This window comes from Balaenoptera acutorostrata, chromosome 10 (genome assembly GCF_949987535.1).
Source record: "Balaenoptera acutorostrata chromosome 10, mBalAcu1.1, whole genome shotgun sequence".
NCBI classification, from domain to species: domain Eukaryota; kingdom Metazoa; phylum Chordata; class Mammalia; order Artiodactyla; family Balaenopteridae; genus Balaenoptera; species Balaenoptera acutorostrata.
Window position 1 is genome coordinate 55257057 of NC_080073.1, and position 21610 is coordinate 55278666.

The 21610-nt window shown below is 38.4% G+C and overlaps 1 protein-coding gene across 11 annotated transcripts in view; it reads right to left on the reverse strand.

The window, feature by feature from the left end:
* Window positions 1-21610, reverse strand: part of RBMS3 (RNA binding motif single stranded interacting protein 3) — a 727705-nt gene that overhangs the window by 215159 nt on the left and 490936 nt on the right. For all 11 annotated transcript variants that reach the window (XM_057554702.1, XM_057554701.1, XM_057554705.1 and 8 more), the window contains exon 6: window positions 11900-11979. In XM_057554702.1, the coding sequence (XP_057410685.1) occupies window positions 11900-11979 (80 nt within the window). The remainder of the gene's footprint in view (window positions 1-11899; window positions 11980-21610) is intronic.

Consider the following 21610-nt stretch of genomic DNA (forward strand, 5'->3'; position numbering starts at 1 on the left):
TCTTAAAGTGATTGCTCATAAAAAATAGTTTCAATATTTGATTTCTATGCTTTTGTGCTTTGTTAAGAATGCTTGTATTAAAACCCCATTATCTTTTATATTGGTACAATTTTGATTCTTTTGGATGTACCTTTATCAAGACACAGTGGGATCAGCTAAATCGTGCTACCCACCAGTAACCTACTCACTCACATTACACAGGATTGCAATTCTATCCACCACTACAAAGGTCTTATCAATAGTCAAACTGTCTTTGCTTTTTGCAGAGAAGCCTGATAACTATCAACAATTGCTACCTTACTTAGAGTGTGTCTAGTATGTCTATGTCCAGGTAAGTCAGGGAAACTGTGGAGATAGTATAGGGTACATCAGGGTGTTCTCATCAGGAGCAAAAGAACTGGGATGCAGAGAGCCCAACTCCTGTCAATCATTGCTTAAGGGCTGCCCCCCAAGTATCTAGGGACTTCCTAGATACTTCTAACTCTCATTGTGCATCAGCAAACCAGGCTCCCCCAGCCTGAGGGCAGCCCACATAGAAAGAGAGATGTAGGTGCTGGCTGATGGAAGTCAGGCAAGCACCCTGGGAGGGCTAACATCTGCTCTAATGCCAAACAGCTAGAAATCAACTTAAATTGTTGAGTCTTTTACTTTAGGACATTTCAGTGACAGTACACTATTTGATCAACTTCCGGTCCAAAGTAAGTCCCACTCTCAGTTCAAGAGAAAATGACCCTATATACAGCCCCCTAATCTTGCTACAGAACTGTAATACATCTTTGGCTGAGAAATATATTTTTGTAAATTCCCTGAAAGTATTTTAATCCTGTGAATAATAAGAAGCACTTAAATCAATACAAATTTAAGCACTTGAATAATAAGAATATACAGTTGATCCTTGAACAACACAGGTTTGAACTGGGCAGGTCCACTTATACTTGGAATTTTTTCAATAGTAAATTGAAATACTGTAGTACTACACAATCTGAGGTTGATTGAATCCATGGATGTAGGACTGCAGATATGGAGGAACTACATATGCAGAGAACAAACTATAAGTTATACAAGGATTTTCAACTGCGAGAAGGGTTAGTGCCCCAACCCTGGGGGTTGCTCAAGGGCCAGCTGTATATCGTGTTAACACTTAATAAATATTGATAATTATCTCCCTGAACTTCTACTTATGTCTCAAAACTAAGCTTTCCTATGGGACTCACCTATTCAGAGCTCTAGGGCACTCTTCATTTCATGGGACAGTGAGCCAGAATGGGGCATCATATATGCTTTAGATATAATCACCTAAAACTCAAGGCTGATATCAGTTTTATAACCTCTTTGAGCTCTTCTAAACCCTAATGATTTTTTTTTAATAACAGCAATTACTGAAAGCAAATATTAGGGTTGAGAGTTAAGAGGTACACATTTACATGACTTTAGATTACAGTGGTATACTTTTCCTGCCACATTTTACGGAAACAGATGGTTTGAAATGATATTTGATTTCTTTAGGTCAAAAATAATGTTCTCTATACCTGCACCCCTATGTTCACAGCAGCACCATTCACAATGGCCAAGACATGGAAACAACCTTAATGTCCATTGACAGATGAATGGACAAAGAAGATGTGGTACATATATACAATGGAATACTACTCAGCCATGAAAAAGAACGAAATAATGCCATTTGCAGCAACACGGATGCAACTAGAGATTATCATACTAAGTGAAGTAAGTCAGAAAGAGAAAGACAAATACCATATGATATCACTTATATGTGGAATCTAAAATATGACACAAATGAACCTATCTACAAAACGGAAACAGACTCGTGGATATAGAGGACAGACCTGTGGCTGCCAAGGGGGAGGGGGTTAGGGGAGGGATGGAGTGGGAGTTTGGGGTTAGCAGATACAAATTATTATACATAGGATGGATAAACAAAAAGGTCCTACTATATAGCACAGGGAACTATATCCAATCTCCTGGGATAAGCCATAATAGAAAAGAATATAAAAAAGAATGTATATATGTGTATAATTCAGTTACTTTCCTGTACAACAGAAATTAACACAACATTGTAAATCAACTATACTTCAATAAAAAATGAAAATGTTCTCTGATACCTTATCACCCATCTCCAAAGACTCTCTTTTCGGATGTTTAACTGTCTTCCATTCTAATATATCTTTATGAGAGGTATAAAGAAACTATAAAGTCAATAATTAACAAGATAGTTTTTCCTGTTTAACATACAAGCCACCAAATAATACAAAGAAAGTTAAAAATACGAGAAACTAAGAAATTTCTCCAGAGGCTGTTTATAATGTAATTTAGAAATAGTTTGGATGATATTCAGTTGAAATGAGTTCTATACTAGTCTATTAGTTTTATGTTACTGCAATAACAAATTAACAAAAAACAAGGGGGTATATAATAATACAAATTCACTACTTTATACTACTGTAGGTCAGAAGTTTGACACACATTCCACTGGGATAAAATCATGGTGTCAACAGGGCTGAGTTCCTTCCTGGAGGTTTTAGGGGAGAATCCAATTTCTTGCTTTTTTCATATTCCAGAGGCTAGCTGCCCACATTGCTTCATCTTTAAGGCCAGCAATGGTGGCTCAAGTCTTTCTACTGCATCCCTCTGAGCTCCTGTCCTGTCCCCTCCTCCGCTTTTAAGGACCCCTGTGATTACATTGGGCCCACTCAAATAATCCCGAATAATCTCCCTACTTTCAGGTCAGTTTATTAGCAACCTTAATTCCATCTGCAACCTTAATTCCTTTGCCATATTCACAGGAAATGGGGATTAGGACTTAGAGTACTTTGGGGGAGGAGGGGCATGATTCTGCCTATCACAAGTAGATATTGACTCATTTAACAAATAATTATTGGTACTCTTCTGTGACAGGCATTGGGTTAGATGCTTGAAACATGAACACCAAGGTGCAGTCTTTACATTCAAATAGTTTATGAGTTGTTTGAGGAAAAGGGAAAGATAAACATTAAAGTTTTTTCTTAGAAAAATGTACAGTCTAATTGGATAAATATGTCTTTGAAATATATGAATTCTAAAAATAGATCAAAAACATGCCAATATCCTTTGAAAGATTTCTTCTTCTGTAATGAAAAATGACTAAAATAATAAATAAACTAATTGATTCATCATTCATAGGCTTAAAGAGGTAAGAAATCAGAGGAAACAGTTATAAGATAAATGATGGCTGATTCAGAGCTCTCTTAATGAGCGTTTTCATTTATATTCCTCTTAAAATATTTTCTTAAATTTTGCGGACTTTTCATTCTAAAAAATTAGATCATAAATAGTGAGCTGTGTACATGGCAGGCTTCTTGATAGTTACGAGGAGAGAGTGGCGAGAATTTAATTCAGGCTACTATCCATTTATCCAAAAATTGGTTAGAATGTATTTTTAAATCAATCCTATTAAATGAAACCCTAGATGTGGAAATGCACTAAGCACTTAATTATTCAGAGCTTGGTTTCTATGGCTTGTGTCTTAATTGGTCTTAAGCTACTCAAACCTCTTTGCTTGCTAACAGGACTCATTTGGACAGACACTCATGGTTTAACTACCCATTAGCAATGCTGACAGAAGGCAAAGCCCAACATCATCTTAGGAATAAAATTAAGGCTTTGTAATTTATTTTGTAAGTTTTTTTTTTTTTTTTGGCTGCGCTGTGTGGCATGTGGTATTCTAGTTCCCCAACCAGGGATGGAACCTGGGTGCCCTGCAGTGGAAGTGCAAAGTCCTAACCACTGGACCGCCAGGGAATTCCCTTGTAAGTCTTTACTGTGAAATCTTCAATGCAGAAATTTTTGAAGACCTGAATGGAGTTATTATTTTACATAAAAATAGATGAGGATGATTCGTGATTCTGGAGATGTATAGAAAACCTCTTCATCCCTCTTCTCAGTTCCATGAAATTTTGATTGCTTAAAAAAAATCAGATTCTGGAGTCAAGTGCAGACTCTAGATAAATTCTGCTACTATCCATTGGTGCTTATATATAATTATAGAAAATATATGGCCAGCAAAACATATTGTCCATATCATATTGATTAAATACTACATATTGTATTATATATCATTATATTATAATAGGAATAATAAGTCAGTGCAGTACTTCCTATAGGCAGAGAGAAGTGACTTTATGCCAAAAGGAATAAAAGTGTAGACAAAGAAATTCTCTTTTCTGTTTATTCTCAAGATAGTCACATTTTTATGTGAAAAAAGAAAAAAAAAAAGTACAGCATAGTAATAGTGCCTAACTAGATCCAGTGGCAAGAAGTTAAGATCTAGACATTATTTCAATATAAATTAGGCCATATTATTTTCTGTGTTGGAAAGCAGAATTCATCATTGTCCCATTCAAGAATGAGTTCTTTAAAGAAATAACAATTTGATTACCAGCATAACACCTTGGAAAGCAGTCCTGGAAAAATGAGACTTTTTAAAAAGCAACTAGAATCTTTCTCAATCAAATTAAGTTTCTTTTTCTTGTGAATATATAGCTCTCTCTCTCTCTCGGTATATTTAGATACACAAATGTGTTGTAGAGAATTTTTGTCAGAAATTAAGAAAAGGTTTAAAGATTTCTCTCAATGTTTTCCTCCAAGTTTGTTGATGACACAGAAGGTGGGCATCCCCCATACGCCCTCAGGAATTCCATTAAAAGCAAATATAAGTATGAGGGTTATTCAATTCATGGAATTGTATATCAACTTCAAAGAACATTTACTGAGAATCTACACTGAGCTAAACAACAGCACTTGAAGCAACAACAATAATAAAAACAAATAAAACAACTAAACAAAACCCTGGTTTAGAAAACTCAGAATCAAATACATAAACAAAAAATCACTCTAGCACTCTTCACCCTCCCTAACCTTCTCCTATGAAGATTAGAACTTTAGGGAAGATCAAGGGAAGAGTGAAGGTTAGTGAGGAAATCTACAACCTTGTTGAAAACCCTCGCAACATACTAATCAGAAGGCCCAGTTGTTCAACTAAAGATTATTTCACTTCTATCAACTCCAGATGTTCCCACACTGGACCCATTATCAATGGCCACCGCTCTACCTTTATCCAAGACCAAAATCTCACAAATTTTTCTCTGTGTCATGATTTTCTATGCCCGCCCCTCACTTTCACTTTGCTGGCATTATGACTATTTCCTGGGCCCTCATTCTCTCCGCATTTTCATCAACGACCCACCTCTTCATGTCTGCAGTTTTTCTAAGGTCAGCCACGTCACGGTGGCACTTCATCCTCATTGTCTTACACATCTCTTTTGCTAAATCTAAACTCCGACTACCATCTGTCTAGGATCACTAATATTCACCTTTATCATCCTTAATACATGGTTCATAAATGCTACTATAAATTTTTTAAATAAAGTAATGAAAACAATATATTTGGTCAATGAACTTCACTTCACTACTTTAGCTGTATCTCCTTTCTTCCTCTATGGCCAGAAGTTTTAAATCAAAACATAATTCTCTACCACAATTGCTGGATCACCCCCCTTAATTTGAGTTCCCCCAAATCAGAGCCTGGAACAAGATAGTTTAATTGGGAGCTGATGCCAGGAAGCAGAAACATAACAGGAAAGGAAAAGAAAGTCAGGGAAGAAAGAAAAGCCAATAAAAGGTGCCTCACTGAGCTTGTTACCACTGTGGGAAACTCCTAGAATCTGCTGACTCTCATTTCCCATTGATTTGAGAGTTGTACTAGGGAGTGATAACTCCCCCAAACTTTGCAGAAAAACCATATCAGGTTGAGTGAGGTTTTATAGATTTTTAGATTTTATACATTTTCCCTGAATTACAAAAGCGGAGAGATTTGCTGGATGCACCCCTCTTCCTCTGCTGTGATCACAGGCAGAGGAGGGTTATAGCACAGGACTCAAAACCCATTCCAATCATTTTTAATCTCCTGAACATGATCCCCTGTACCTTCTGTATCTGGCCTCTCACTACCCAGATTTCAAAATGTAAACATCTCTGTCTCCTTTCTTCCCTATCTAATTAGTTACCAACTCGCAAACTACCTTCACCGTATCAGGTGTGGCTCCACAGAAAGGCTGAGAAATGATTGGCCAAGAACACAGACTTCACAGCCTCTAAGACTCTATTGGCTATGAAGTGGTCAGTTTGCTCCGTGAAATTCACTAATAATACTCCAGCAGGGTTTCATCATGAAGCAACCAACTATGTGTTTGGTAGATAGAAATAATCTAGAAAGCATCACTAACATTAAAGATGAAGAGCACAACAGAAAGTACCTCCTAAGTATTGCAAAAATCCTCTTATTAACGAGAAATCTAAGCCAACACCTAGTTGGGGATCAAGGTGTTTGCGAAGTTTATTACGCAAATGATGCTTTAGTTTCGCAAAGAGGAAAAACTCAAGAGTTAGGCAGTGCTTCTCATGAGTAGAATCAGAGATATATTTTTACTAAACTGTACACAATAATATTTTTCTCTTTGCTGCCTTTTACTCAACTATAGTTGCATTTGTGACTTATCAGACTGGTACCACTGAGGAAACACTGCTTGTGAGAGTTGGCAACATTTTCCCTGATAAAAATGTGTCTGTTGCTCAGATATTCAGAATTGTAATCTAAATTTCATTTTAGTACATTGTTGATACTTTACTCTGAGGGAAGTTTTAAATTTATGTAAACAACATTAATTTTTTCCATTTTCTTTAAAAAATGATCAGATTGTAAATATTTTTCCTTGAATGCTCCCCTAAATACACATACACATCCAAAATCCTACACATTTTTTATTTACATAAACATACAATCGTAAAATTATATATCAAAGGATCAGGGACTTCCCTGGTGGCGCAGTGGTTAAGAATCTGCCTGCCAGAGCAGGGGACACGGGTTTGAGCCCTGGTCCGGGAAGATCCCACATTCTGCGGAGCAACTAAGCCCATGCGGCACAACTACTGAGCCTGTGCTCTAGAGCCCACGAGCCACAACTACTGAAGCCCACGCACCTAGAGCCTGTGCTCCTCAACAAGAGAAGCCACTGCAATGAGAAGCCCGCGCACCACAATAAAGAGTAGCCCCTGCTCACTGCAACTAGAGAAAGCCCACGCGCAGCAACAAAGACCCAACGCAGCCAAAAATGAATTAAAAAAAAAAAAAAAATCAAGAAGGCACACAGTTTTATTTTACTGATTAGGAAAACATGATTCCTCTGTCACGTAAGTATTTGTCCAAATTTCTGTTGATCAGAAGATTTGCTAAAATTGAAAAGATCCCCAAATAGGGTGAGGTCTCTCTCAACCCTACCTTACTTCTTGGAGTTCAACTGGGATTAGATGTAATTATCCAAAGAGTAATAAAATCATACTAAAAGTGGGTTATTCCATTGTCTTCTGAAAAGACTGCTCCACTGATAAGAACGTGTGCTTACAGGCAAAAGCCTAGTTGAAGAGCAAAACGTGATTTCTTTTTCCTCAAACCAGTCTGAATGTTCTGCTCGTCAATACATGTTCTTAGATGCCGAAGCCTTTCCACGCGGTGCTCCCGGGCTCTTTGAATGTGAGCTTTTCTAGTTTACGCCCTACAGATCCCTGAAGTGCCCAGGAACTTACCCTTTCTGCTAGAGGTTTTAAAATGGAACGCTTTGGGGCTGCACAAGTTGCTGTGCAATTTGTTTTGGAACAAAGAAATGTCTGGGGTCAGGCAAGCAAGCAACTAATGATGCTTCATTTTGTCCAGAAAACATCAAGATCAATATGTACGACATGCGACATTTATGGAATAGTGTTTTCTTTTCCCTCTAGGGGAGGGAGAAAATACCAGATGATCCCTTTCTGCAGAGCAATGACATGACTGACGCTATTTAACATGTCTTTGGCCACTGCTTCCCACCTGCTGGTAGCAACACGGCCACATGGTCTTAGTTAATTTCCTGTACCTCACATACCAGAATTCAAATAATTAGATTTTCTTTGATGTATATCTAGCTTCAATGATCCAGGTAGCCAAAATCTGGGGACAATGTTATAATTCAAAGTGAACAGAGCTAGTTCTGGGAGGCTGTAATAGGCATTAACGATCCATGATGTATTCAATAAAATTAAATATGTTATAAACAAATAGGAGGAACTCAGAGAGAGAAAGCCTGATCAATGTCAAAGTTTTGGATTGATGTAGATTTTTATCTTGTTATTCTATAGAAATGACACAGGATGGGATTTGGAAACTAGATCATCATCTCAGAAAAATAATGAACTTTGCATTTACTTTAAGAGGAACCACTGTCAAGAGTGACAGAACAAAAATGGCACATTTCCCCAAGTCATCTCTAATGGAGACGGAAGGGATGTGAATATGGTACCGATTTCTCTCTGCTTGCTTAGAGGGAGGTTAGAAGCAAGGCTCACTCTTTTACACAGCTGTCTTAGGGTCTGAAAGAGCTTAGGTCATTTTTGGATCCTTGTGGGTCTCTCGTTCACACAATCTTAAAGCACTGCATTGAAACCATCCATGTGCTGTTCTAAAAACCCACAAATTTCTGAATTCAAAATGTCAAATCTTGATAAAGTGAGACACTGAGGTTTATACAATTTTTTTAAAGTTCTATTTTAATTGCAAGTGGTCAGATCAATTATAGATGATTTTAATTAGCACCCACAAGCAAGGAGCATCTCTCTAAAGCTACATTAGTATTTAAAAAGTTAGGAATTCATCACTTCTTTTGAAAATATCAAAGGAATCACTAGATATCAGGGCTCACTGTGACATCCTACTCACATGCCTCAAGATGGAACAGAAAATAGGATTAAGATATGAGTTTCTGAAAACAAGACTTCAACCATCTACAAGAAATAAGCAATGAGGACCAAGAAAGGCAAACAGCATGCACGCAAATTTAATTATCCCTGTCATGATGGAGTAAATGAACCCAGCAGTCATTTTACTGCAGTGGTTTCCAAAATACCAGCCTCTTGCATTATGTCATTTTATTCCACATCAAACTTAAATATCAAAAATTATGTATCTTTAGGTTGCTTCCATGTCCTGGCTATTGTAAACAGTGCTGCAATGAATGTTGGGGTGCATGTGTCTTTTCGAATTATGGTTTCTCTGGATATAACCTAAATGTCCATTGAAAGATGAATGGATAAAGAAGATGTGGTACATATATACAATGGAATACTACTCAGCCATAACAAAGGATGAAATAATGCCATTTGCAGCAACATGGATGGACCTAGAGATGATCATACTAAGTGAAGTAAGCCAGAGAGAGAAAGACAAATATAATATGATATCACTTATATGCGGAATCTAAAAAAAATGATATAAATGAACTTATTTACAAAACAGAAACAGACTCACAGACATAGAAAACAAACTTATGGTTACCAAAGGGGAAGGGGGGAGGGATAAATTAGGAGTTAGATTAACATATACACACTATATGCTATATCTATATGTTTTTATCTATATATAAAATAGATAACCAACAAGGACCTACTGTATAACACAGGGAACTATACTCAATATTTTGTAATAACCTATAAGGAGAAAGAATCTGAAAAAGAATATAAATATGTATGAATATATATATATGTAAAAGAATATTTATAACTGAATCACTTTGCTGTATACCTGAACTAATATAACATTGTAAATCCACTATACTTCACTAAAAAAATTATATGTCTTCTGTTAGCATTTGAAGCCTTTATTAAACTCTATTTGACTTCCAAAGTAAGCATACATAAGCAAATTCAAGTACTGATGATGATCGATATTGTATATTTAATTCTATTATGTTGAAGGCTAATCTCAGAAGCATAAAGTTGTATCTCTTAAGAGTTTTTTAACTGAGCATAATTATTCTGCCTCTCATGGTCCCACGAGATAAAAGTGAGAGAGAAACCCAGAACAAAATTCTTGCTATTCACAATGTTTCATTGGGTGTAGCTATGATATTAGATAGGTTAATATCACAGCCTTCTTATTCAAGGAAGGATGCTCAGGTCTTTGGGGGACTTGTAGTGACTTTATTTGTCTTTAGCATTAAATTCTATTAGTCAGCTGTATGTTCTATGGGTTAACCTAAAACAATTTCAAATCAATCAGGTCAAGAAGGATTTCACTGTCTTTTTCCAAAAAGAAAGAATCATAAAAAACTGAGACCTGTATTAAAACTTCAATCAACAATAATTTCCACCTATTTTGTTCATTCTTGAATTTTTTCTATAACCATGTAATTCACATCTAGTTTGAATGCCTTCTATATAGGTAGCCATCTGTTGGATTAAAATAAGATGAATAAGGGGAAAATCCTTTAACAATGCAATTCCTTTACTCAGTGATGGGTCTGAGCAGAGTGTCTTAAAATGTCCTTTATGCTAAAAGAAAAAAAAAAGTATTTCTCTTAAAATGCAAGGGCAGCTGACATGCTGAGATGAAAACTGCTAACTCTTTTCTCAACAACACCATATGTCTCCAATTGGATCATAATGCAGCCGGTTCTCAAGGGAATGTCACACATGGAAACTAACCAAAATGAGGTACAACTTCACTGCCGGCTCGTGATTAACCAGGGGCCCTACTTTGGGATTTTCCAGATCATCCAAGTGTCAGTCTGAAGGGCCTTTCTCCTTTCCCAACATCCTCCCAAAACTGAGTGAGTCATAAAAGGAACCTGATCCCGCCACAAAAATATTTCTCTTTTTGTTCAGACTTCCTTTTCTATATAACCTCAATATATTTTAAGGAACCAAAATGCTCAACCCCTGAACTCTCTAGCCATTTTAAATAGTAGATACTTCATGTAGCAAACACTACAGATAGGCAGCTTAAAATCATCAAAAGGAAAAATATTGTAAGACTGAAGAATTTCACATTTTTTCTCCTGAGAATCACGGAAAATCGAAAAGCAACAAATAACCCAACGTGTATACTCAGATACTTCCTTACCTATTTGTTATAATGTTTTTTTAGGACTTCACTCAACCTTTAATATTTTTATGCATGAGTAAAATATATTTTTTCTTCCAGTTTTATTGACATATGAGTAAGATATATTTTTTTATTTACTCACTTAGTATTCAATACTTTTCATATATATTACTTCCAAATTAATATCATGTTGAGGTATTTCTAGCTCACATCCTGATAGATGTGATATAGTCAATTCTTTTACATTGACCGTAATTTTTAATAGCATAAAGTTATATCATCTTATAACGCATGTCAAATCTTAAGAATTTTGCCTTCGGAAATGTGAAATGCCCTGAGGTGGCCTAAATTGGTGCTTCCTAGACTATCTCTGATGCATGGACAGCTTAAAATAAATTCAATGTGCATTTGATATTTTTGTAAAATATGAAGTTATGCACTAAGATTTCATGATAATGTCATATTGCTATAAAAGTTTCTAAATGCTTACCCTCCTTTTCTGTACTCTTCTTGTCATGGACTGGTAAGAACTGTTTGTCAACTGGCCTCAATCTATGGATGCCACTGTCATTTTATTTATAATATATCACAGTTTAGATATGTTACAAATTAGAAATCAGGATACCAATATTAATGATAGGAGTCACAAACTTTCTTCACTTCGAGTGCATTTTAACCTATTCTTTGCTATGTTTTTCTTCTAATTCACTTTAGGGAATTAGCAGCAGAGATTCAAAAGACAGGCCAAAGAACAATCACCAAGAAGCTTTTGGTAGTTTTGAGAAAGATGCGTTGTTACATAGTATTAAAAAATACATATTTTTAAAGGCAAAAATTACCCTCCCAGTGGCCAACCACGGGCTTTACTATATACTCATTCTGATAACAGCGATGAGCCTAGATATTATTTAATGATTACTTTATGGTATTTCTTACCTGGGATGCCTGGTGGTGTTTTCAGATATTTTCCATTAAAATGTTGAATTACCACTTCACATTTTTCAGTAGACTCCATTCTGGGAAAAGAAGTAAACAGGGGATCATATGCTTTCATGAAGTTGTACATACCCAGGAAAAATAAATTAAAAAGAAAAGGAAATTCAGAAAACCACAGAAAAGCTTGATTTCAGAATTTTACCAGAACCGTCAACTGTTGCCATGACCACCATGACCAGGTGGATAGAACATCACAAATTCATCACTACTAAGAGCATCACTTACTCTACTGAATGTTGCCACCGTGGACGGCGCTGTGCAGAGTCATCGCCCAGACATAATCCTGACGCATTATCTTACTTAATCCACACAGCAATGCTTGGCACTTGAAAGTGATCAGTAAATGTGTGTTGAATGTTTGAGTTAGCAAACCTGAGAGGCAGGTCTCGTTATTGCCCTTCACACTAGTGAGGGCAGCGAGGCTTAGCGAGATGAACCAGCTTGGCAGTTAAGTGGTAGAGGCGGGCTTTTAGCTGAGGCCTGGGTGACACCAACCTGCACAGGAGCTACTAAGCTGTACCTCAAGGGTCTCCACAAAACAAGGGGAGGGGATGCATTGCGTTTAAACAACCGGCGGCCTACAGGAGAGATTCACACGGCGGTGTTGTCATCAGCATCATGACGACTTTATTGAAAACCCACTGGGCGAGAGATAGAAGGGAGTTATCTGGGGTCCCAAATGTGGGAGGAGAACATACAAACACAAACCTCAGGTCCTGAACTTTCTTAATTTTCAATTTCAGACAATCTTCTATTTTTTTCATACTAGGTATCAATATTCCTAGACTGGGTTTCTTGTGCCAAATTTTGGCACCTCAGATACAAGCTAATGAATAACATTCGGGGCCATTGCATCATACTGCCAACATTAGCAGTGTTGCTGTCTCCTAGGTAGAATAGTATCAGCAATATTTTCTAAATAGTAACTATATCTGGACTTTATTATTTTGTAAAACAGGGTGTGGAAGATAAAAATTAAAGGGTCGACTGTGATCAAAAGAAATTAATTCCCACAAAGCGTACACTAGAGGAAAAACAGACTTAAGAAATGGCACACATACATATAAAAGAATGTGTATGAAATGTGTGAAATTTTTTGTCTAAAAGGCAAAGTGTATAATTTTGGATTTTCTGTTCTGTTATTAATATGAACTTTCTTGGAATGGAGCCCTTTGACACAATTTGTAAAACTTTCCTACATCTAAATTTTATGTGTGTTTTCACATTCATATTATGTGCAGAGAAAAAAAGAAAAGGAAAAAAAATATATATATAAGCAAATGCCAAATAAGTTATATATTTATTACACCGAGAGGAATTCAAATGTGAGAGGAACTGCAGAAGCCAGGAAAACTCTGAGAAGTGGGCACAGGAGGCCAGAAAGGCCTTTGCAGAAATAACTAGGGTAGGGGTCAGGCTGGGAGGGGGCAGGCTGTGTCCTTGTAGATGGGGTAGAGTGAGCAGAGCACTGTGGCCCAGTGGAAGGTTCACTCAGGGAAACTCTTGGAGATAAGCTGAGGGGTGCAGGCAAGAGCATCTGAGTTATCAGGTTAAGAAATTTTTTTTTTTTTATTGAAGTATAGTTGATATACGATGTGTTAGTTTCAGGTGTACAGCAAAGTGATTCAGTTATACATACATATATATCTGTTTTTTTCTCAGATTCTTTTCCCTTATAGGTTATTACAAAATATTGAGTAGAGTTCCCTGTGCTATACATTAGGTCCTTCTTGGTTACCTATTTTATATATAATAGTGTGTGTATGCCAATTCCAAGCTCCTGATTTATCCCTACCCCCATGTTTCTCCTTTGGTAACCATACGTCTGCTTTCTAAGTTTGTGAGTCTTTCTGTTTTGGAAATAAGTTCATTTGTATCATTTTTTTTTTAATTCCACATATAAGTGATATCATATATTTGTCTTTCTCTGTCTGATTTACTTCAGTTAGTATGATAATCTCTAGGTCCATCTGTGTTGCTGCAAATGGCATTATTTCATTCCTTTTCATGGTTGAGTAATATTCCATTGTGTATGTATATACTACATCTTCTTTATCCATTCATCTGTCAATCGACATTTAGGTTGCTTCGATGTCTTGGCTACTGTAAATACTGCTATGAACATTGGGATATATGTATCTTTTCAAATTACGGTTTTCTCCAGATATATGCCCAGGAGTGGGATTGCAGAATCATATGGTAACTCTATATGATGATGGTTTCAAAAGCACGTTCCATCTGGGGAGCTGTAATTATTTTATGACTCAAATTTAAAAAAAACAAAACAAAACGCTTTCCAATGTACATTCCTAGGAAGCATGGGAAAGATGCACATTTTTTCTGTATTGATAATATGGTGAAGCAGAGCAGGACCAATGTCAGGGGTACACATGCAGTACCAGAGCCCTGTGCTTAGAAAAACCTTGCACTTGATTTAAAGTTCTGCTGTCACCATCTTGACATTCTTAATACATTTTAAACAAGGGGTCTTGTATTTTTAATTTTCACTAGATCCCACAAATTACATAGCTGGTCCTAATATGACAAGAAAGCGCAGGAAACTAATCTGACATTAATAGGTTGATGTTCATTTATTAGATGCCCATTGGATCCACATAGTGTTATTTTGAAGAACATCTGAAGAGTGACTCACTTTTGTGTCCAAATGCAAAACTAAAACTCTTTAAGCTTAAAAATACCCATTTTTAATAAATAAAAATAAAAACAAAAATAGCATTTTATTCACTGCTTAATCACAAATTCCCCCAAATCAGAGGATATTTGGATTAGAAAGATAAGATGAATCGTTCCCCGTTCCAAATATTGAGGAGCAGCTAAGTATAAGTTTGCTAACTCCTTCACATTTTCTTTCCAGAGGAATCTTTTACATCTTCCAACTTGTTATTTTTTAATTTAAAAAAAAAATAAATTTATTTATTTACTTCTGGCTGCATTGGGTCTTCGTTGTGGTGTGCGGGCTTCTCATTGTGGTGGCTTCTCTTGTTGTGGAGCATGGACTCTAGGCGCGTGGGCTTCAGTAGTTGTGGCACACGGGCTCCAGTAGTTGTGGCACGTGGGCTCAGTAGTTGTGGCTTGTGGGTTCTAGAGCACAGGCTCAGTAGTTGTGGCGCATGGGCTTCATTGCTCCGCGGCTTGTGGGAATCTTCCTGGACCAGGGCGTGAACCCGTGTCCCCTGCATTGGCAGGTGGATTCTTAACCACTGCGCCACCAGGGAAATCCCTTAATTTTTTTTTAACTAGGAAACTTCCATTTCTAGGAACAAAAGAATTCAAATTCTGCTCTTTCTCTTTTCCCACAGGACCCACTATCCATTGTCTCTTAGGGAAGATAACCTTCCCTCCTAGCAGAGACATGAATGGGAGAGGAAATGTACACCCTTAATTACTACAGATGTTGTTTTATGGAATTTTGATTCCAGGAGAGCTATGGATTGAAAAGCTTATGCCCCAGGGCCCCCTCCCTGTTCAGCTGCTCTCTGGGTACTCATCTAGATAAAAGGCAGTTAAGAATCTAAAGCTTGCTTGCCAGAGTCCTACAAATCAAATCCTTCCCCTTTGTCTTTAAAACGACACGGAATTCTAAACGCACACTGAAACTGGATGGGGGATAGTGTGCGTGTGCTTGGTGGCTTCATCTCAGTCCACCCACCTAAAACATTTTTGTCCTGGTTTGAAAGCCTCGTATCTTCCCTTTTGGATTCTAGTACAATCATCTTTTGTTAAGACCGCTTTACAGCCCCACCAAGCCCAGTGGGGGCCATTTCTGTGAACACCAGACAGCAGCGTAGAGTGTTCACTCTGGCTTCATTCAGATTTAACTAAGTATATGTCTGCAGCAGCCTTTAGAGACTCTCGTCTCTGAAAGAATAAATGCAATAAAAGTCTGTTTTCTGTAGCTGCCAGTGGTTAGTGTCAAACCACGTTATGTGGCCCACCCAGCAGTGACAATTTCATTTTAATACACAGGGCACATTTTAACAAGGCCAAGCCATCCCAGCAAAGAGGGCAATCGAGGAGCTGCCAAGGGGAAAGGCTCAGAGTGAGACCCATGGAACTCTGGGGGAGAGACTGCATTTGAATGGCCACCTTAGCAAGAATGTGACCATTTTCTTCTCCAGTTTCACAATTAGCCTATTTGAAATGCCAGCCCAAGCTATCTGCAATCTGGCATGCGCTCCACTTGAAACTGACACTGATATTATCAAGTGGGTCTGAAAAGGCAGCGCGCCAGACAAAGCTGCCTTTCCACGGCCCCTTCAGATGGGCCACTGAATCCCTACAACTGCACCCATTCTTTCTAGGCGGTACCTGAATCCTCTCACATCCCTCAGAAGAGCTCGTGTGCCTGGTCAACCATTCACCCGACAATGCGATGCATTAATTAGGTTCCTACAAGGCTCCAATCATTGTATAAATCCTCAGGGTTTTCTGTTAGGTCTGATGTTTAAATACAAATGTGCATTAAAGATCCTGTTTGACATTCTTTCTTGTCTCCGTGCCTAGGAACCTGGTTTCAGTCATTTGAAACGCACCACTGAATTGTGATTTAGAGAAAATTTCTTTTTTACAACAGCTACTAATAGGTGCTAGTTTCATAGCCAATACAATCCCCAAGGGCAAATTACACCAGATGAGAGCCTGATCCAATACCAGGAGAATGTTCTGGGTCAGACTTAACACACAGAGGTGGCAAAGTATTGTGTACAACGATTTGCAGCCTACCTGTCTCACCTCCATGGAGAACCTCTCAGTTTATGATCTTAAAGCAATAGCGTGATTACGCACAGAGTTAAAACAAATCCACCCTGTCATTTATGATGCTTAACGAAAGGTTTCCACTATTGTGAAATTTTTGTGGTTTTGCAATCACAGGCTCCGTACAAATTATTGGCGACTTAGAACATACAGCTTTGCAAGCCATTCATCCTCGCTTCCGGTAAGATTTGAGGAAAATGTCAACATGAAAAGATTTTGTAAAAAACAAATTATGTCATTGACTTCATAATCCATGGTAACAGAAGGAATAATAGTGAGTTTCAGGAAGAAAGAGGAGTGAAGGAGTTGAATTTTCTCACTTTTTGCAATTTGTTTTCTTCCTTCGAGGTGCTTGACATCTTTAGGAGACAAGTGTCACAAATGCCAAACAGGGAAGCAGACTGGCCTTCCCACCACCTCCCTTTGCAGAAACTCTGACATTTTGGTGGCCCCTTGCTTAGCATTGAAGCACATTCCTCTTATGAAATGGAGCTATGGACAATATTTGGCTCATGAAAACCCACTCCAAAACTTTAGAATCACATATATTCAGGACTGGAAATACCAACTTCTACATGGTACAGAGGAAGAAAATAACACCAGAAAGCAGTGGCTTCTCTAAAGTTGAGTTGCTGGAGGAGCCTGCAATGGAACCTTTGTCTGTTGACACTCAGTTCGTTGGCTTGTTTGGAAGGGATGGGGCTCCACTGCTGGCCTCCTGTCATCACTCCTGATTTCCTGCCCTGATCTGCTTTCATCTGTGTTGAAGCTGGATGGGGCCGGCCATCTGCATTTCATTCAGCCATGATTAACTACAGTAGGTGTTCTCAGAAATGGAGATTACACCCTGATATGATATAACAAGAAGGGCACTTCACCTGTGTGGTATGCTTTCCAAAACTTAGACATAACATGGATCCCATCATGAAATAAACATCGAAAAACACAGACCTGGAGACATTTTCCAGGATACCTGGCTGGGACTACTCATGGAAAACAAGGAAAGTCTGAGATACTGTCAGAGACCAGAGCAGACTGATGAGAAAAACAACCAAATGCAAAATGGTACCAGGGATTGGATTCTGGAACAAAAAGAGGATATCAATGGAAAAATTGGTGAAATTCCAATAAAGTCTGGAGTTTGGTTAATAATAATGTACCGATGTCAGTTTCTTAATTCTGACAAATATGCCGTGGTAATGCAAAGGGTTAACAATAGGGAAAATTGGATGTAGGGTGTACAAAACCTGTGTATTATCTTTGTAACTTTTCTGTAAAACTAAACTTATTCCAAAATAAAAAAGCTTATTTTAAAAATGATTGTACATTAAAATTATCAGGGAACTATTTTTTAAAAATACCAGTGTCTGGGCCCCAGCTCAGGAGATTCTGACTTAATTGCTTTGGCATGAAGTCTAGGCACATAATTTTGAAAGCTGCCCAGGTGATGCCAGTGTGCAGTCAGGGTTGAAAACCACTGTTCTGGAGTTCTCTGTCAGGTGCCCCAAACCGGAAACCATGGGCCAAATCCAGCCTTCACGAATGTTTTGCTTGGGCTGCAAAGAGTTTTTGAAAAATTTGAAATGGTTGTCAACATTTAGAGATTGGGAGACTTCACATGAAAATTTGAATTTCTGATTCTTCTTGAAAGATGAGATGAAAGACGAGATAAGGTGTTTTCTGCATGGCAACTATGGTATAACAAAAATAAATTTGGTCTCTGTCCTTGGTTCCTAGCACGGAACTCCTAAAACTCTGGGGATTTCCTGAGTGAAAGGAATGTCTTCTGTTATTTATAATGGATCACTTTTGACTATACCTGAGTTTATGTTAATGAGGTGATTCAAGGTGAGACCCCTAGATAGCTTCAGAATAGGGCTGGTCACCAGAAAGACCAAAGAATTAGAGGGCTGGAGCTGTCAGGCCCACTCTTCAGTGTCTAGGGATGGGGGAGGGGCTGGAGATTTGGGTGCAACCACCAAGAGCCAATGATTTAATCAATGGCGCCTATGTGATGAGACCTCCATTCAAACCACTGAACAACAGGGTTTGGAGAGCTGATGGGCAGGTGGGCATACTGATGTGCTGGGAGGGCGGGACACCTAGAGAGGGCAGAGAAGCTCTGAGCCATTTCTCCCACCCCCTTCCTTGCCCTATGCATCTCTTTCATTTGGCTGTTCCTGAGCTGTATCCTTTATGACATACAGGTAAATATTTAAGTGTTTTCCTGAGTTCTGTGGATAGTTCTAGGGAATTTTCAAGCCTGAGGGGTGTCAAGGGAACCCCTGAATTTGTAGTGGGCGGGGCAGAATTGTGGGTAGCCTGGTACCCCATTTGTGGTGGTGTCTGAAGTGGGGACAGTCTTGTGGGACTTAGCCCTTGAACCTGTGCAGCCTGATGACAACTCTGAGTAGCTAGTGTTAAAACTGAAATGAATTGTTGGACACCCAGTTGGAGTCAGAGAATTGGATAATTAGTATGGAAAAATGACACATATTCAATGTCACAAAAATCCACATATTTGGTGTCAGAAATGATGTCAGAAAAAAGACATCACAGCAAAGTTACTCTAGATTTGAGCAGTTGTTTTCTGTAAACAGAGCCAGTTTGCCATCATTCCAAGCTACCTGTATCCATTGCCAATCTGAAGGAGAAGTAGCAGGTGGTATTTATTGCTGACTTTGCACTGTTTTCTATTTCTATTTTCTAATAGTGGAGTCAAGAGGAAAGAAAATTAGTTAACTCATCCATGTGTACTGATGTTTTCTGCTTAGCCCTCCTCCATATGCCTTCTCTGCTCTGCTCTATGCCCCAAGGAAGTGACCCTTCCATGGACTGTATCACCTTTGCTCTGTTACTTGATGGTTTTTATTGGTGTCACCACTGGAGGCCTGGTGGAAACAGAGAGAGATCTGGCTGGTCCTCCTCATCCTCTCTGTTTTGGCACCACATCTGTCTGGCAAGGGTTACATCCCTCCCTGTCTACAGCGCCTCTAGGTGTCCCCTCCTCCAAGGCTCTGGGTCTCACTGGGCGCTGGGCACATGGCTTCACCTGCCGTCTGCTCCCAGGGGTAAAGGCTTCCTTCTGCTGCTCATCTCTGGGTATCTCAGCATCCCTTCATCAGTTCCCTTAACTCTGCCCACACTTCTGTAAATACTCCTCCATGCTAGCCTCTTCAGTTGGATCATTTGTGGTGAAACTATGTTTCTAGCCAGCACTTTGACGGCTACATCATAAAACTATCAATACCCAAGGAACAAAATGATCTCTGAGGCTGTGTATTTCAAGAAAAATGTAAGAAAAAATAAGTTTACTTACACTTAGTCTAGGAACTGCTTCTTTCAGACTACCTACCTACCCCCAGCTGACATCCTTGTCTGGATGCGTCATAATCTAAATCTCTCTTTTAACCGTAGATTAATTGTGTTCAAAGGGAATTTGGTAAAGAAATGGAAAAACATTCAATTCAAAAATTAAAACTGAGATAAAGAAGGAATCAATAAGTATAATATGTTCAGGTCTAGAAAAATCTCACCATTCAATGCAACTGGAACTCATTTGATCACTTTTAATCAATCTCTTTGAGCTGCAGCCATATTTCATTCATTACTAGATATTACTATCTATTACATCTCTCTTCTTTTTTCTATAATATATCAACCTTGCCTTTTTTCTGTTTCCCAAGTATGAGGAACTGGCCCCAGCTTAGCTCTCCTTCTCTCTTTTCCTCTGCTGGGACAGCTCTCTTCCCTCTCCAGGCCCACCAGGGAGTCTCATGCTGGTTTCTTCTTATCATGTGCATCTTGGTTTAAATGCTCTCTCCTCAGAGGGCTTTCCTGTCCTTTACCTCAAACCTCTCATTTTGTCACATTCTCTATAGCACCCCTATGCTTTATTTTGTTTTTATAGTACTTTAGTTATTTGATATTAATTGTTGATACTCCTTATTTACTATTTTATGTTTGATGACATACTTACTGTGTCCCCAATCCAGTAGAACGCCAGTCAATGAAAGCAGATACTTTGTGCGTGTGTGTGTGTGTGTGTGTGTGTGTGCACATCTCTAATTATCACATGTAGAATAATCACTGGCATATTAGTAGTGTCCACATATTTACTGGGTGAACTGAATGAATGCATGGATGAATACATTTTACGGGACTTCCCTGGGGTGCAGTGGTTAAGAATCCGCCTATCAATGCAGAGGACACGGGTTTGAGCCCTGGTCTGGGAAGATCCCACATGCCATGGAGCAACTAAGCCCGTGAGCCACAACTACTGAGCCTGCGCTCTAGAGCCCGCGAGCCACAACTACTGAAGCCCGGGCACCTAGAGGCCGTGCTCTGCAACAAGAGAAGCCATCACGACGAGAAGCCCGCACACCACAAGAAGAGTAGCCCCCACTTGCCGTAACTAGAGAAAGCCTGCGCACAGCAACAAAGACCCAACGCAGCCAAAAATAAATAAATAAATAAACAAATAAATAAATAAATAAAATCAAGATGTCAATACTCTGTAATGACTTATATGGGAAAAGAATCTAAAAAAGAATAGGTATATGTATATGTATAACTGATTCACTTTGCTGTACACCTGAAACTAACACAACATTGTAAATCAACTATACTCCAATAAAAATTTTAAAAAAAATACATTTTACATATCAGGAAGGGAGGCTAAAAGAGTTTAAGTAACTAGTCCAAGAACACAGATAGGAAGAACAGAACTAAGATGAAAGCTAAGTTATTTCTGACCATAAAGCCATATTTATAACCACACAGATATAGATGGATGTTAGGTTGGTCCAATTCATAGAAAGCAGAGCATGTATGAAAGATATTAGATAAAAGAGGCTCACATGCGTCCTCCAAATG